At 45.4% G+C, this 16,234-nt stretch overlaps 1 protein-coding gene across 8 annotated transcripts in view; it reads right to left on the bottom strand.

The window, feature by feature from the left end:
• Nucleotides 1–15,494, bottom strand: part of caskin1 (CASK interacting protein 1) — a 91,491-nt gene extending 75,997 nt beyond the window's left edge. For 4 of the 8 annotated variants that reach the window (XM_035530957.2, XM_081711356.1, XM_035530959.2 and 1 more), the window contains exon 1: nucleotides 14,554–15,492. In XM_035530957.2, the coding sequence (XP_035386850.2) occupies nucleotides 14,554–14,647 (94 nt within the window). In that variant the 5' untranslated portion in view covers nucleotides 14,648–15,492. Of the gene's footprint in view, nucleotides 1–14,553 lie in introns of all 8 variants that reach the window. The other 4 variants (XM_081711355.1, XR_014122853.1, XM_035530953.2 and 1 more) reach the window with 4 other exon arrangements.
• Between the last annotated feature and the right edge of the window lie 740 nt (nucleotides 15,495–16,234).

Raw genomic sequence — 16,234 nt, 5'->3', positions numbered from 1 at the left:
AGGAGAGGAGAGGAGAGGAGAGGAGAGGAGAGGAGAGGAGAGGAGAGGAGAGGAGAGGAGAAGAGAGGAGAGGGAGAGGAGAGGAGAGGAGAGGGGAGAGAGGAGAGGGGAGAGGGGAGAGAGGAGAGGAGAGGAGAGAGGAGAGGAGAGGAGGAGAGAGGAGAGGAGAGGAGAGGAGAGGGGGGAGAGGAGAGGGGAGAGGGGAGAGAGGAGAGGAGAGAGGAGAGGAGAGGAGGAGAGAGGAGAGGAGGAGAGAGGAGAGGAGAGGAGGAGAGAGGAGAGGAGAGGAGAGGAGAGGGGAGAGAGGAGAGGAGAGGAGAGGAGAGCAGAGGAGAGGAGAAGAGAAGAGAGGAAAGGAGAGGGGAGGAGTGGGAGGAGAGGAGAGGAGCCTCTTTAACTACAGAGAGTTTAGTTTGTAAACAACATACAGATTTCATCTCCCCTGAAACTGCTAGTAACAGCCTAGAGTACTTCACAGGCTCTGTTTCTCTCTCTCTCTCTCTCATGCACACACACACACACACACACACACACACACACACACACACACACACACACACACACAAATACACAAATACAATCTCTCTCCAGCAGTTTTGCTATCAGACAGTGTAGCCGTAGTCTTCTGTGATTGGCTGCTGTATGAGCGACCCAAAATGTAATTGTGGCCATATGTTCAAAAGTGGTCATTTTCTATCCGAAGCCAAATGGGTTTCCAGTAAATAACTCTGGAGCTCAGAAGAGCTGAGCAAGGCAAAATGAAAGTAATGAACTTAATGGTTTAGCCTTTCTGTCTAGTAACTTCACAAACCATAACTAACTACAGCACTGCAACTCTACAACAGAAAAGACTGAGCAGAGACCCAGTGGGAGGGATCATGGAAGAGAGGTGCCTTGCATATTGTGTTATCGAGGAGCCGTGTGTAAAGTGACTGTGACTGACTCCAGATCAGCCCTCAGTCACCACCAGGGGTGTGCTTGCAGGATAGTGCTGCCAGAGTATCACTTCCACACTGAATGAGGGTGATGTTCAGCACTTGAAAAGTCCTTTCGCAGAGACCCATTTTCATTGCAATTCTTTCTGTCTTTCCCCTTGTGCACTCAGGTGTACAGGCACACTGCCCTGCACTACATACTGCCGTATCCTCACATCACACCAGCAGGTCACTTTGCCACATGCGCAGTTAGCATTATGAGATTCTAACCAACAGCTTATGTGATTTCTGTTAGTTTCCATTAGTGTCTGAGTTTGGGCAGCAGAGAGAACACAGTAAATCTGTTTCCTCACTGCCTCTCTCTCTCACTCTATCTCTCTCCCTCTCTCTCTTACCCTCTCGCTCTCTCTCTCTCTCTCTCTCTCTCTCTCTCTCTCTCTATCTCTCTCCCTCTCTCTCTTACCCTCTCGCTCCCTCTCTCTCTCTCTCTCTCTCTCTCTCTCTCACTCTATCTCTCTCCCTCTCTCTCTTACCCTCTCGCTCCCTCTCTCTCTCTCTCTCTCTCTCTCTCTCTCTCTCTCTCTCTCTCTCTCTCTCTCAGACATTGGAGAGCACAATGCTGATAGAGCAGATGAATTATCCACCAGCCAATTACACTTTTCCACCATCACTAACATACACCTAATTAAAACCACTACTTAAGTCCTCAGTGTGTGTGTGTGTGTGTGTGTGTGTGTGTGTGTGTGTGTGTGTGTGTGTGTGAGAGAGAGAGAGAGAGAGAGAGAGAGAGAGAGAGAGAGAGAGAGACAGACAGAGAGAGAGAGAGAAAGCCTGAGGTTCTGAGGCAAAAAATAATATAGCCGTGTAATTTGTCATCAAGTTGTATAAATAATAAGCCATGCTTTAATTAAACACTGTGTTTTATGAATAAGTAATAATCTGCATTTGTCCACATACCAATGACATTAGCCATCCGTCACCTGGTGATAGAGACGCCTGGTGTAGTTTTCAGGTCACTGAGGAATTTCAGCATAAGTACAATATAAGCTAAAGTTAGAGTTGAGCATTGATCTAGTGTAAAATCAACCCAAGGTCAGTCAGCATGTCACCTCTGTCTCCTCTGGTTATTGGCCAGTCATGACCTTGGAGTTGTGGGTAATATCCTGACTCTTCACTCCTCTAGTTCAGGTAACTGTAGTCACACCCTGATTTGATGCTCCATCACTTTACACGTCTAAGTTACAGAAGGCCTGTGCCGCTGGAGTGTGTGTGGCTAGAGTGTGTGAGACAGTAAAACAGTAAAATGGGCCTAAATATGTAAAGCTAGCTTTCATTTAAAAAAACAAACAAAGGAAAATACAATTCTATTAAGTTACTGAGGTTAAGGGTAGCGTTAGATTAAGAATTCAACATAGTTTAATATATATAAAGCAAATGACATCAACAGGACACTCTTATCCTAAGCAACTTACAATTATGACCAAGTACAACTGTGGGTTAAGGGCCTTGCCTACGGGGGCAGCTTGTAGCAGGAAGAGAACCAGCAACCTTACCTTTACAAATCGATAACCTTAACCATTGAGCTACCAGTGCCACATGTACCAGAGCTGTGACCCCACAGCCTAAGGTATAAAAACAAACATGTACGTGTGTGGGTGTGCGTGTGTGATGCATGCTGGGATGCAGCTGTGTTTAAGTCTACAGTGCAGAGGAGTAATAAGAGAAAACAAACAGATGTTTGATCTGTGTCTCTCACTGTGTGCCACTGGAGCCCCTTCCTCACTGCACATACACACAGACACCCCCCCAAACACACACATTAACACACAGAAGCTACTGGAATTACAATCACGCACAGGCAACAGGGCCGTGCTTGACCTCACACCCAAACCTACTCCTGGAGGAAGTGCTGTTGATGTCTCATATTGTTACAACTAAACTCTCAACACACACACACACGCACAAGAACCCTGATCCTTACATTCAAATTCTTTTTAAGTTCTTTCTTTCTAGGTTTTGTACATGCAGAAAATCCCTCTCGCGTCCCCTTTCTTTTTGACATTCTGAAATGCTGACACCTGAAATGCTGAACAAACTTCTTATGGATGTTTTACACCTCATGTCTTACTTGCTCTTTTTTGTCAGCAGGCAGCAAACCAATCCGGCCTGCGTGAGTTATGAAATGAAAGCCTGCAAACAGACCCTGCAAACAGTGTGTGGAGATTTCATGTCATAGGAAATTACTCCCTGATAGACTGTGGCCCTGCGTGGACATATGCGTTTGACCCATATCCAGAGTTTAATCTGCTCCGGCAGGAAGTCGGAGAGCCAGTGTGAACAGCGCAACCCTGCTCCTGGTAGCCACTGCATTCCCACATAACTAGCCAGAGCACAAAATTCAGACAGTACCTGTGCCTGGAGTACTAGAGTACTGAAGCACTCAGCATTCTGAGCCTAACTAATACCAAAGTTCTCCAAAAATTAACCTTCAGCTAAAACCAGCATCCTCTGACTAACATCAACGTTCTCCAGCAAACATCAACATTCCCCACCAACGTTCTCCAGCAAACACTAACATTCCCCAACCATGTTCTCCACAAACACCAATATTCTCCACCAAACACCAACATCCCCCACCGATGTTCTTCAGCCAACATCAACATTCTCTACAGACACCAACATTCTTTCTGAAACAATAGAAGGTTCCAGAAAAAGAACTGACAGGCCAAATGAACCAGTAGGAATAGATGAGAACCTTCTAGACCTATGCAAGGATAGTACAGGAACCCACTATTAGTTAGGAACATTAAACTCAATGTTCCAGGCAGATTTAAATTAGAGCTTAGACAGAGAGAGAGAGACAGAGAGACAGAGAGAGACAGAGAGAGAGAGAGAATGAACTGCAGTAAAGAGTGCTCAGTGGTCAGCGAGTCAGCAGGACACAACAAGGCCAGTCATCCATGTAATTAAGTGTCATAATTCTGCATCAGGAGGCCTGAATGAAACCCCGCTGATAAACCTCCATCACCTCCACCCATCGATGGACACCGCACACACTACACTGCCCTCCATGAATCCCTGTTCATCCACCTGCAGCAAAGTCAATGTAACAGATAAAATTAGCCCTGTGCTTTGTTAATAAAAACACCACTGCAAGATCTACTCTCCGAGCACGTCAGATTCTGGCAATATGGCTTCTCCGTCTCTTAAAGCACGGCCACTTAGAGTGGCGGAGAATGTAGGAATGCTCACACAACCTCTATAAATAAAACCTAGTGGGGTTGGTGATAGGAAAGCAGAAGACGGATTGCATACAGTAAAAGCCCGGAGTTCGGTCTCACCTCAAAGTGCTGCAGGGTCCTGTTAACATGGATAGAGGCAGAATAAGAACTCCACTATAACTGAGCGCAGATAGAGTCTTCAGGATGAGGGCACCGTCCCACCAATAACCAGATAAGCACCGCGAGGGTGTGTATATTTGTGTGTGAGGGAGCAGTGACAAGTTTGCAGGGGAACATATTCACATTTAGAGAATGTAGTGTTTTCCATTTATCCCATTAGAAATGAGGGAGATGACCAGAAACACTAATCTTATTAATAACTGTATACTATGTGTGTGTGAGACAGACAGCTTCATCCAGTCTGACACAACAGCTGCCGGCCAGAGGTGCCCCATGCAGGCACTCAATCCCACATGTAATCCTTGCTCTTCTGAAAACATGATTCACTCTGTGTGTTTGTGTGTGTGAGTGTGAACAGGCTGTCACTTGTGGTGGGTGCGTGATAAAACCACCGCTGCCGGCCACACGCAGCAGGTGTAAACAGCTTAGAACGTGACACAGCCAGCCACTTACTGCAGGTCAGACTCTCTGCTTTTACTCTCTGCATTCAGAACCCTGACTGGCAACTGCAGTCAACGCTGCAGACAGAATCCTGCCCCAGAATCCCAGAGATCCCTCCCCAGAGTGCCGGAGTCCCACCAGAGACCCAGAGTCTCGGAGTCCGGCTTCGGAGTCCTAGAGCTCTGGAACGCCACACCAAGAAGCCCTAAATAGCCTGGATTGTTTCTCAGGACTGGCTGCAGGCCACAGTGTCAAACAGATCACAGCAGGGCACCTTTTATCTCTCTCCTGACCCTCACACCATGCGAGTACCCCCCCCAGCCGATCCTCACCCGAAACAGCCCCTGGTGGCCCATATGTGCCAGGAACACTGTGTGAGTGTGCGATCTCTGCATTGTGGCACCATCTGCCTGCTCGCTGCCGCCCTGCTGGACACTCTTAACAGGGCAGGCAGTGACAGCCTGCCGTGCCGACCTACCTCCTGTGTGTGTGTGTGTGTGTGTCTGTGTGTCTGTGTACAGGAGAGGAGGGCACATGTTGGAACTGATTTCTCTATACAGTGGCTCTGCCACTTGTAAACTCACAGATCTACACACAGGATCTCATGTAGCCAGTGGGCCAATGGACGTAAACGTAATCCCCAATAGCCAGTCATGAATTATAATCTCTCAGCCTCAAGATGAAACCCTTTAGTCTCGGTGGGGAATCTTTACACACACACACCAAAGCGTGGGCTGGAGCCCATCTCATGGCCTGTGAGTGCTCTCAGCTGCTCTTCAGTTAACTGTTAGCACTGTATTAAATACTGCACGAGGAATTTCCACTATGGTCTGACAGTGTGGAGAATTCAGGAGAGTGGGGGCACCCAGCTCTTACCCCTCTGAACATCACGGTGGTTTGGCAGCACCCTCCCAACGCCAGTGTTTATGCCAAGCCGCATGTAAACCATATGTGGAAAGACTGAGGAACTCTTTAGGGCTAGTGAACAGCCACATACAGTAGACTTCTGTCGTCAACTTTGTTTTTACACGGAACACGGAACTTACAGTGCCTGGAAAGAGAGCGGAAAACACACAATGTGAGGCTGGAAGCTCGGGCCTGCGCGGAAAAATCCATCCTGTTCATTTTCCCTCCGGTGCTGCTGCAGACTGCTTCATTCTCTGAATAGCAGAAACACGGCCTGTGTCCAGGCTGTGCAGTGTTCTGCCGCCTGTGGCCTCAATTGCTCCTGCTGCTCTGCTGAGGGAGCGGTTTGAGGGTCAAACCAGTCGTCCATCATGTCCCATGTCATGACGTACTTGTGTTCTAGGCATGGACAGATATGTGTATGTTTCAGCTAGTTTTAAAAATACTTTAAGGACTATAGCACATGAAGGCCCAGATATGTGCCTAGAGCAGGAATGCAAAGCTCCCCCAGAAACCCCACCCGTTCCTCCGATCCCTCCTCCAGGCCCTGTTAGCGCCACATCGCCTTGACGTCAGAGCAGGGCAGTGCTCCGATTCCCCCAACTGTGGAGCTGAAGCCCGGGGCTTGGGTTGCTGTCTCTTTCTGCACCAGCAGATCCACTCAGAGCCAGCCTCCTGTCTCTTGCCTGCCTGTGTAATCACTCTGCACAGGGAAGGCAGAGCTACAGCCAAGCTGTGTTATCTGCCACTCTACTGGATCTGCAGCTGTGTGCAGTCCCACTCCATAGCAAGCTGCATCACAAAGATGAGGGTCTGTCTGCCTGCCTGTCTCCCATATGGAAATGTTCTATAAAAATCCCGACTTTACATGTATTGGTTATTATATTCTCTCTTACACTTTTTAGCAGTGCTAGCAAACCTTAATGTCATATATATTTTCACCAAATATTAAAAATCTATTTAGGAATCTACATTTCAATTTAACCAACATTAGCTAGGAAGCACTGAGTGATGCCAGATATATTTGGTGAGATCCTTCTGCTAGTCCAGCTCTGGCTCATTTTGTGATTGTTGCAGAACTGGATTAATTAACATCGTGTTGCTTCACGCGAGCATGTGATAACAGGTTAAATGAAGGTGTGCGGGGTTGTACTGCAGTATGATTGTGTTTATATGTGTATAAATACTGTCCATATTTACCTCGACCATTACGCCACTTCCTTACTTGTTCTACATTTAGCTATCAAACTTACAGTTAGTCACATTTCAATGTATCTAGCATTAACCAGCAAGCAGAGTGATGCATATGTATCTACGGCGTTCGTTCCCAAGTCGCTCACATCTGCGTAATTTAACAACAGCTGCAGAGGGAAGTAGATTTTCTGTAATAGTGACATGCGAGCGATGCTGTGCTTGAAGTACTGTGAATTGGCTAAGTTCTATAAAGATATGCGACTAAGTGTCTGTAGCTAACATTACATACTGGCTAGCTAATTATTCTGAACATGATTAACTCAGCTAGCTGCAATGTATGAGTATGTGGGCTCTACGATTGGCCTACTAGGTAGTTATCTAGCTGATCAGACTTCAGTCTACCTAATGTTAGCAAGCAGTGAGCAATACTAGGGATACATCTTATGTTGATTACATATGGACGAGGCGTCCTGGAGAATATATGCAGCTAGCCAGCCAAAACCTGGCTCAAAAATCCTACCCGTGAAAACGTGAGACTCCACACATACTGATATCATCCACTGATTACCCTGATGTCCCTAAATTAAACGCCACACACCTTCAGATTATGAACACAATCGGGCATCCCGACCAATGGTTCTGATACTCTGGGGAGATTCTCTCAGACTAACGTGACTTTATATCTAAAGTCACGTTAGTCTGATGCCGGCCAATTTTTGCCCACTTCATTTCTTTTTCGCGTCTGTTATGGTTTGTTTTACAGCACACATTATACCGACATTCATGCCTTGTCACAACTCCACCAGTTTTTCTTTCTCTGTAGTCCACCACTTAATAGTTGTTGATTTAGCCATCATGCTTAGCCGTTAAATGTGGCAGTAAGTGCAGTGAACGGATGTCTGGAAACCCTAGGCTGATAAATCTAGGCTTGCCTAGTTATCCTGTGTTTCCTTCACACCCACAGCAGCCCACACTGGAGCTAAAGGGAGGGAGAAGCAGCAGGTGACCATAAGTGTTGGTCCAGACCTTTGGTATAAAGGTGGTCTGTGTGCCCAAACTGCAACTTGGTTCCTTCCCTGTCTTTACTCCCAGCTCACACACTTTGTCAGTCAAAGAGAATAAAATCAGCAGTGAAAACAGGAAAAAATAATTACTGAGTCGTAACTGAGGATGACTATACAACTGCTGTCTTTGTAAAGGATTGTAGTGATGTTTGTTGGTAAATAAACACTGTCTCGATGTGTGTAGAACATGAAAATGTCTGTCATTGGGATACTATAAATGGCCTCTTCATGACTTCAAGAAGGAAAACCCCAGACAGGACATTAAAGCATGACTAGGTGTAAGGTGAAAGGTTAATATTACTCATTTCTCATTTCCTATCAGTTTCAGTAGGGAGGGGGCAGGCTATTCATTAGTCAGTGCTCTCTTGGTGTAGCTGAGCACAGGTTGTATTCTCAGAAAGGAAGCATAACACAGGAAGCAGTGTGTGCTATGTGGTCACTCTCTGTCCAGCCCACCCCGGACCTTTACTGTACCACCTTACATAACAACTCTGTGAGCTGCTACACGCCGTGGCTCTCAGTCGAGGGCACAACTGCTGGGAATTAACGGCATTTGTTAGAGTGATTTGTGTTTGACTGCTGACTCCCCGGCTACCTGCATTTCAACGCGTTAGTCACTTCTCTCTCTCCTCTGAAAGTGTCACTCAGCAAACCAGCATAGTTGTGTGTGTGTGGGGGGGGGGTGTCAAAGGGAGCATTTTAATCCCACATGCAACAGGGTTTTGAATTTAGCTTGGTTGTTGGAGATCTTAATGGCAACATGGAAGAGGGAGAATGAAGGATAGGATGGAGGAGCACATCCACAATTAGACACGCACACACACACACACACACACACACACACATATACTCTTCCCTTCCTCCTACACTCTCTCACACATTTTAGCAGGATCATCACTTTAGTGAGGTGAGATCCATTCATCAGACGAGTACTGCAGCCCTGCAGGCTCTCATTCTCTCAGTTAACTTATTCCACTCTAAATCTCCACAATCACAGCAGTCCAGCCTGGAGGGAAAGGAGAAAAAAGGAGTAAGTCAGACAGAGGGAGGGAGGAGGGAGGAGGAGGAGGAGCAAACCTGTCAGGGTGAGGGACTGTGGGGTGGGTGCACTTGGAGCTGAACCTCCAGGCTGATGCTGAACCTGTTTTTCCAGGGATCTATTCTAGATCCCTATAGGCTCCTCCTGCTAAAGCTCCTCCAGCCTGTCCCATCCTGGCCTGGAGGAGCATACCACTGAGCTGCCTATTCCAGGTCAGAGTAGTGGCTCTGCATATGCAGCCTGTCCTCAGCATTCATTATAACCAAGCACAGCAACACAGAGACCCATGTGCTGGGGAATGGTGAGCTGGAAGAATAATGTCCAGAAAGCTTTACAGAGAAGCTTTTTTTCATATGCCATCAAACTCAGGAACAGTTGAATACCACAATGCACATAATCACACCCCTAAACTTTTCACCTCAAACTTTTACCTGCCACTCTATTTATTTTACTTCATCATTCTACAACTGCATCTCCCAACCGCTGCACTCAGCTCACTTAACAATTGATGCACAAGTTCACAAGTATGTGTGTGTGTGTGTGTGTGTGTGTGTGTGTGTGTGTGTATGTGTGAGAGTGTATGCGTGTGCTGTGAGTGTGGTGGAAATATCTTTTGTTGTACTATGTACCAGCAACTGTGCGGGACGAGCTACAGTAACCAAGAAAAAGTTCCTCGCAAGCGTGAGTATACTTGGCCAATAAAGCCTTATTCTGGTTCTGATTCTGATTCTGATTGATCCACTGTCGTTGTTGTTTGATGTTCCATCCAAAGAGTTTTATTTTCTGTGTGATTTGTTATACCTCAGACTAAACACCTGTCTGTGCCCTCTAGGTCTCAGTTAGGCCCAAGACACCGTTTGTAGCTTTTGGGAACAGTTTTGTACTACTGTTTTTATTCATCTCATTTATTATTTATTTTAATTATTCTTATTTTAATCATTCATCTTTCTTTTAATGTCATTTTCCTCTTTTAATTCATTTTTAATGTTTTGTTATATAATTAGTTTTCTATTTAAATTAACTGCATTTGACTTTATTTAAATACATTTTTTTTATTTTGGCAAAAACCTTCCTGAGGTGTTTGATCTTTGGATGTAAACATCTGTTAACAGTGCAATCGTACCTTTCAAAACATGCTTCCAACTAACTGCTTTAAGTGTTGTTTCATTTCATTACCGTGTTGATTCCTCCAGCTAGCACTGCGGTAGGTGTCATTCTAGGTCCACACACCTCCCATCCCACAGCGCACCTGGATGGGGTAGGGTTGCGTTTCTGTGGCCGTACAATCTCACACTGTTAGAGGCGTGAGCAAGCCGGAAGGACCTGAAGCGGGCGACGTTTACATAAGCTCTCCAAACACATCCTTTTGCTTTTCTCATGCTTAGGCATGGCGCTTAACACATTTCCATATTATTTTGCACAAAGTATTTTTAAAGGCAGCTCTGGTCTGGGGCCGGGCGAGCTAAGACCACCATCTGTCTGCATCCCGCCAGCCTCCTGTGTTACTGTACACCACTCTGCTCTCCCAGTGGTGGGCAAGCATCCGGCCAGATGAAGTAGTGCCTCTGATACAAAAGAATTGATTTAAGGCCTTTCAACATTGTATCCTCACTCCTCATCTGCACCTCTCTTCCTCTCTCTCTCTCTCTCTCTCTCTCTTTACCCTTTCTCCCTCTCTCTCGCTCTCTTTCTGCACTCTCTGCCAGCCATCTGCACTGTAATTCAATCTTCACTCATGCTATTGGGAGAAATGAATCCCTGGATTAGGCACAGGGAGTTGTGCCAGTGCCTGAATGCTGCCTGGAAGAGAGTGGGAAGAGGAGCTTGATCTGCTTCTGGAATTGCGTTTCCTCAGCACACCGTTGCCGTGAGCTCATCACCACTAACACCTGCGAGTCCGCGAGTCCTTGCCCATCAAACTCAAGAATCCGTATGAAAGATCATCCAAGAACGTACGCTGCCCGACAATGGACTCACCCAATAAAAGTCCTAAAATTCAGTAATGAGATGATGGGTTATTAGCAGCCGGACCGCACCCGTCAGTCCCTACAACTATGTAGTGAACTGCAAAGAGACACACGCCAGCTGCTGTATCCATGTGCCCCCCCCAGACTGCCCTTAAGGTATACACCAAAACTCCATCACCCAAAAGGACCAGGATGATCAGTCAACAGCAGAAAGGGGGACACGCACTGGCATCCCATTCACTAGATAGTGGTCACGACAAGAATGACTATTTCTTTTGAAATTCTTTGGTTTTATCCAGAACGGGAATATGTGCCATTAGTTGTCTGATGAGTGCAGACAAAGCAATGTCTGTGGGCAGATGTAGATGGAAGTAAACCAATTACATTAAATCAAAGGATAAACAAGAAAAAAAGTGAAAATGATTGTTTTGTCATTACCGCAGTCTGTTGGTATGGTAGTACACCAGAGTGCTAGTTAAATGCTTAGAGCAAGTGGCAGCCCTGCAAACCACCTTCACTGTTCTGGGTCACAGACAAAACACTCCATTCAGCTCCTGTCCCCTTTCAACTTGTAGAGGGACCACAGCCTTACACAACATTAAAAACCACAACATATAACAAAACAACAATGTGAAGTGAAATGCAATAGAGATTTCATTTCAAATGGGTCCTGCATGCTGTAGCTTGGCTATCTGCCTGACTGGATCTTACATAAACTGAAGTAAACTAATATGAAACAGAAGACTACCGGCAGCCTGTGCTGCATCCTCTCAGGGGACTATGCCTCTCTCTGCTGGATGGAAAGTCTTTGCAAAAATGGAATACACGTGTGTGCTTACACAACTGCAGCAATCTATTAGCACTGTCAACAAAGACGTCATGGAGGAAAGGAGCAACCGCCAGTCCTGCAGAACTGAAATAACTCTCTTAGTGGATTACGCTGTGCCAGACCAATTTCTGGAACAACATATGGGCTAATAAGTAGGCCTCACATGAAAGCCCCGAGCCTTAATGTTAAGAACTAAAGCTGCCATGATTGGCTCTCTGGCACTCTGACTGAACAGCACTGTCGGCTGGGGTGTCTCTCGATGTGTGCATGTGCAGTGGTGTGGATGGAGAGGAGAGGAGAGGAGGGGAGGGGAGGAGAGGGGAGGCTCTCAAGTGGTACAACAGTAAAGCCTTCACCCTATCATTGTGGGTTTGATGGTTTGGCCTCTGATAATGCCACAGACATCCATGAATGGCAGTCCAAGGGAGCAAAATTGGCAATGCTCTCATGGTGGGAGGGATTATTCACTGTCCCCTGTCAATCACTGTGATACTAGCCAGTCATGGACATCCGTATGATTTTTCTTGCTGATGAGGACAGTTAGCGCCGTCCTTCAAGTGCCTTCAGCTGCCCTGTGTTGTGCCATGGGCAGCTGCTCGAGAAAGTTGTGGTCCCTGGTGCCACATGTCTCAGAGGAAGCACATGCTTGTCGCACCCTCCATGGTTGGAAGCTGTCGTATGAGAGGGGAGAACAAGTCAGTGGGTGGGACTTGGCTTAATATGCAAAGTTGGGAGAAAAATTGTGGGGGGGGGGAAAGAGATGGAAGGAGAGGAGAAGAAACTGGGCTGGAGAGAGAGAAGACAGTGAGAGAGTCTCCCAGGTGCGGAATATGATATCCCGCTGACATCCTAACACACAGTGCTCACAGACATCAAAGTCTGACAGTAGCACGTCTGACAAAGTGAAAGTAAAAAAGGACACCGGCTCTTATCCAGGTGTGAAGAAAACACGGGCGATAAAAAGATCCAGTAAACCAGTGCTAAATATAACGTAATCCGGTAAAATTGTTGGATTAATAAAAGATTGTAAATGCAAAACGTAAACTATTACATAAACATTACATAGACTACATTAATTACATGACACCAAATCACTTCAGCACCATCACTAACAAAGCTTCAAAGCCTCACTCTTTCTTTCCACACTCCAGGTATGAATTAGACTTCAGCAGCAATAAACTGGATTGGGGGATATGACAAATTACTCTCATTTCTTCACGGGAGAATGTATCAGGTCACTGTTTGAAATGTGTGAAACGTCCTAAAAAGCCATTTAACTACACCAATCAGTGGTGTGTTAGTGACCAAAATTCAAAAACACTGCTGGCTGCACTCATGTGCAGGGCACAGCCAGTCTCTCTAAATCACATCTACATAAAAGACCAAAAATTCTAACGTCTGAAGAGAGAAGCTGAAGAGAAGCTCTTAATCAGTTATAAAGTTAATTCCTTTGAAGGACGAAGCTGAAGCAGATGAGAATATCTGGGACAGCTGACGAGGAACATACGGTTTGCAGGAGTTGGAGAGGTATGGAGAAGTTCAGTGTAGATGGTGACAAAGGACAGCAGGTTGATAGGTGATGTCTTGGCTAAATCCTTCACCACTACAATATAAATCCAGTTTGATTTAACACAAACAAATAAATCTCTTCACTCCTACCACCTGAAGTCCCTCATATAAGCTCACTGAAGAACTGGAGTTCCTTCTGCCTTCAGTCACCAGCAGAATTTTTCCCTTCTCTTTTTCATTCAAGATTATTTTAAGACCATTTGCCACGTGAAGAAATTTAACGTACCTGTGATAATGATAGTAACACATTTACGAAGCTTTGCTATAAGTAGGTTTGATACAAACAGCTGTAAAAGCCTAACGACAATGATTTAGGTTCCAAATCCCTTCATACCACACCAAAGCAAATTCTGATTACACATTCTCACAGCTTCCAATAGCAAGCGTACTGTCATTACCATCCTAATGTATGTCCTTAAAACGTAAATTTCTAATTTTGTGGTAAGAAGAAACGCTTAGAGGAGTAGGTAATTTTTTTTTAACATCTCGCATCTATAAACGAATTCACCGTGACTGTGGAAAGGAATCCTTTTCGAAAGCCACGTACGGTGAGATTTTAACTCTCAGTGTTCATCTGTATCCAGCAGGACTTAGAAAAACACTGGATGTGTTAATTCAACACCATACATTTGGCTGTGCATCGTAAAAATAATTTAAAAAAAAAGAAATAGGTTACTTTTTGCCCCAACACATACTCTCGTCACACTGAACAACATTCATGAGTCGTCAACATATAGACGCCAGTTCAAAAACGTGTAATATTGTTCCCAAAAAGTCCTCTAACGGTTAAAACGCCTGCTCCCAAACCGAGACTGACGTTCCCTACTCCTGCACAGCGCGTACATCGATACTCCGCGTAACGCCTTCGGTGTCCTGTTTTTCCTGACTCATAACGTTTTAGTTCATCTGAAAAGAAGTGTACGGCTTATCGCACCACGGTTTCCTGAGGTCTGTGACGCCGCGAACTCGTGTAACCGCACAATACGCAGCGAAACCTGATGATTAGGATTGGGATTGGGAGCGGGATGGAGAGTTCTCCAATGTCACGGTTTTCCAGGCTGCGCGTGTAATCCTGGAGTAGCGTGTACCCTGGTGGATCAGCTGATCACGTCGTTCTTAGAAATACGGACTACCACTTCGTCCCTCACGCCACCGAACGGTCCACAGCAGCATGCAATAATAAAGATAAAGATTTCAATATCACCTACTTGCTTTGCCGGGTTTGGGCCTCTGCAGGAGTTTCTGCACCGTTATTAGGTCCTCGGTCTTCACCGCCTGAAGCAATTCCTGATCTTTCCCCATCGTTCTTCAGTTTACACCCGAAGCATCCTCTGTGCGGGGTTTCTGCGGATCCTCCCTATGGCGTGAGGGACACTTACACGGCCGTGCGGCGGAAGGATGCTCGAATTCCTGGGGGCTGGTGCACGGCGTGATGTGAACAACAATTTATCTTATTAGTATTTGAAACTCACGCAAGAAAAATGCAGGTTCTCTGCCACGAAATTGCGATCAGTAGCCTGCATCAGTAAAAATTGTCGAAGCTTCATGTGTGCTGAGAAAATAATGTATTTCGTGTATTCTGGAAATTCATTTGGACGCCTCAACAAAAACACCCGTGCGTTTGCGAAGCTTACGAAAACACGAACATGCAAACGCTATAAATCGGAACCTATCGTAACAAACGACGGAAAAGAAAGATACATTTTGTTCTTAAATCCCGACGTACGGCGGCTTTCCCAGGGGTCCTGGAGACTGGCGGGTATAAAAGGCGGTTGGCGCTGCCATAGCTGCGTGCGCCTAACATTTACAGCGCCTCGCTCCTCTCCGACCCGTGATGAATCCAGGAGCGTGCGCTACCCCCGCCGCGGGCCTGGCGGACACTGCGATGTTCAATGGCTCCGGCGGATCCAGAGGGCGGACCCTAAACTACGAACTCCATTACGTTATATTACCTTGGCCCTGCAGAGTGAAGCACGCTTAGAAAAATCTGAAGGTGTTTCATGCTGTTGCAATTATAGAGACTCAGCGGCTCCGGATAATATGAAATAGTATGATCTGTAAACTCGGATATTTGTGAAGACTCACGTACACTGCACTCATCTTTCTCATCACATACTTTTTTTTTTTTCCTGGAAATAAATCTCTGTGGTCTTTTGGTGTGGACCCATGTGTCACCCATGACTAACTCCTCAGCGTCATTTGACTGTCATCCTAGGACTATCTCCAAGCTTCAGACAGATGGATTTTAGATTAGATTACATATGTCTTAGTGTTTGTAGGGGCTGCAATTTTTAGGATTCTATAATCCTTATTCTCTCTTAACTCTTGAGTAGATAGATAGATAGATAGATAGATAGATAGATAGATAGATAGATAGATAGATAGATAGATAGATAGATAGATAGATAGATAGATAGATAGATAGATAGATAGATAGATAGATAGATAGATAGATAGCTGCAGAAGCGATGTGAGAAAGTGATTAGCAATGATGAGCAAGTTCAGACACGATTCCTTGTGTGAAAACATACTGTACATAGCAAGGGCGCCCTCTACTGCTTATTATAAAATTAAGCGCTTGTTCATAATGGGCGTTCCACAGAAATTAATCCGGTTTATTATTGTACAATTAACTACTTGTAACTAATATGGTAGTAGTGACTTCCAGCCCAAACTATCTAAAGTTTATGAGTGCACAAGTCATTATATAAGCATTATAGATAGTATACAAGATGTCATGTATCAAGTAGTTTTTAGCCTGTGGTATTGGAGGACATATTTATCATAAGACCTTCACACATTACAAAGTAATTAACTTCTTGTCGTTTCTAATTTTGATCACTGCATTTTTATCCCTAGTCATTCTGCAAGGATACAAAGAACAGGGTG

Source organism: Electrophorus electricus, chromosome 3, assembly GCF_041902795.1.
Source record: "Electrophorus electricus isolate QZ-2024a chromosome 3, ASM4190279v1, whole genome shotgun sequence".
NCBI classification, from domain to species: Eukaryota; Metazoa; Chordata; class Actinopteri; order Gymnotiformes; family Gymnotidae; genus Electrophorus; species Electrophorus electricus.
This window is presented reverse-complemented; position numbering and strand designations above follow the sequence as displayed.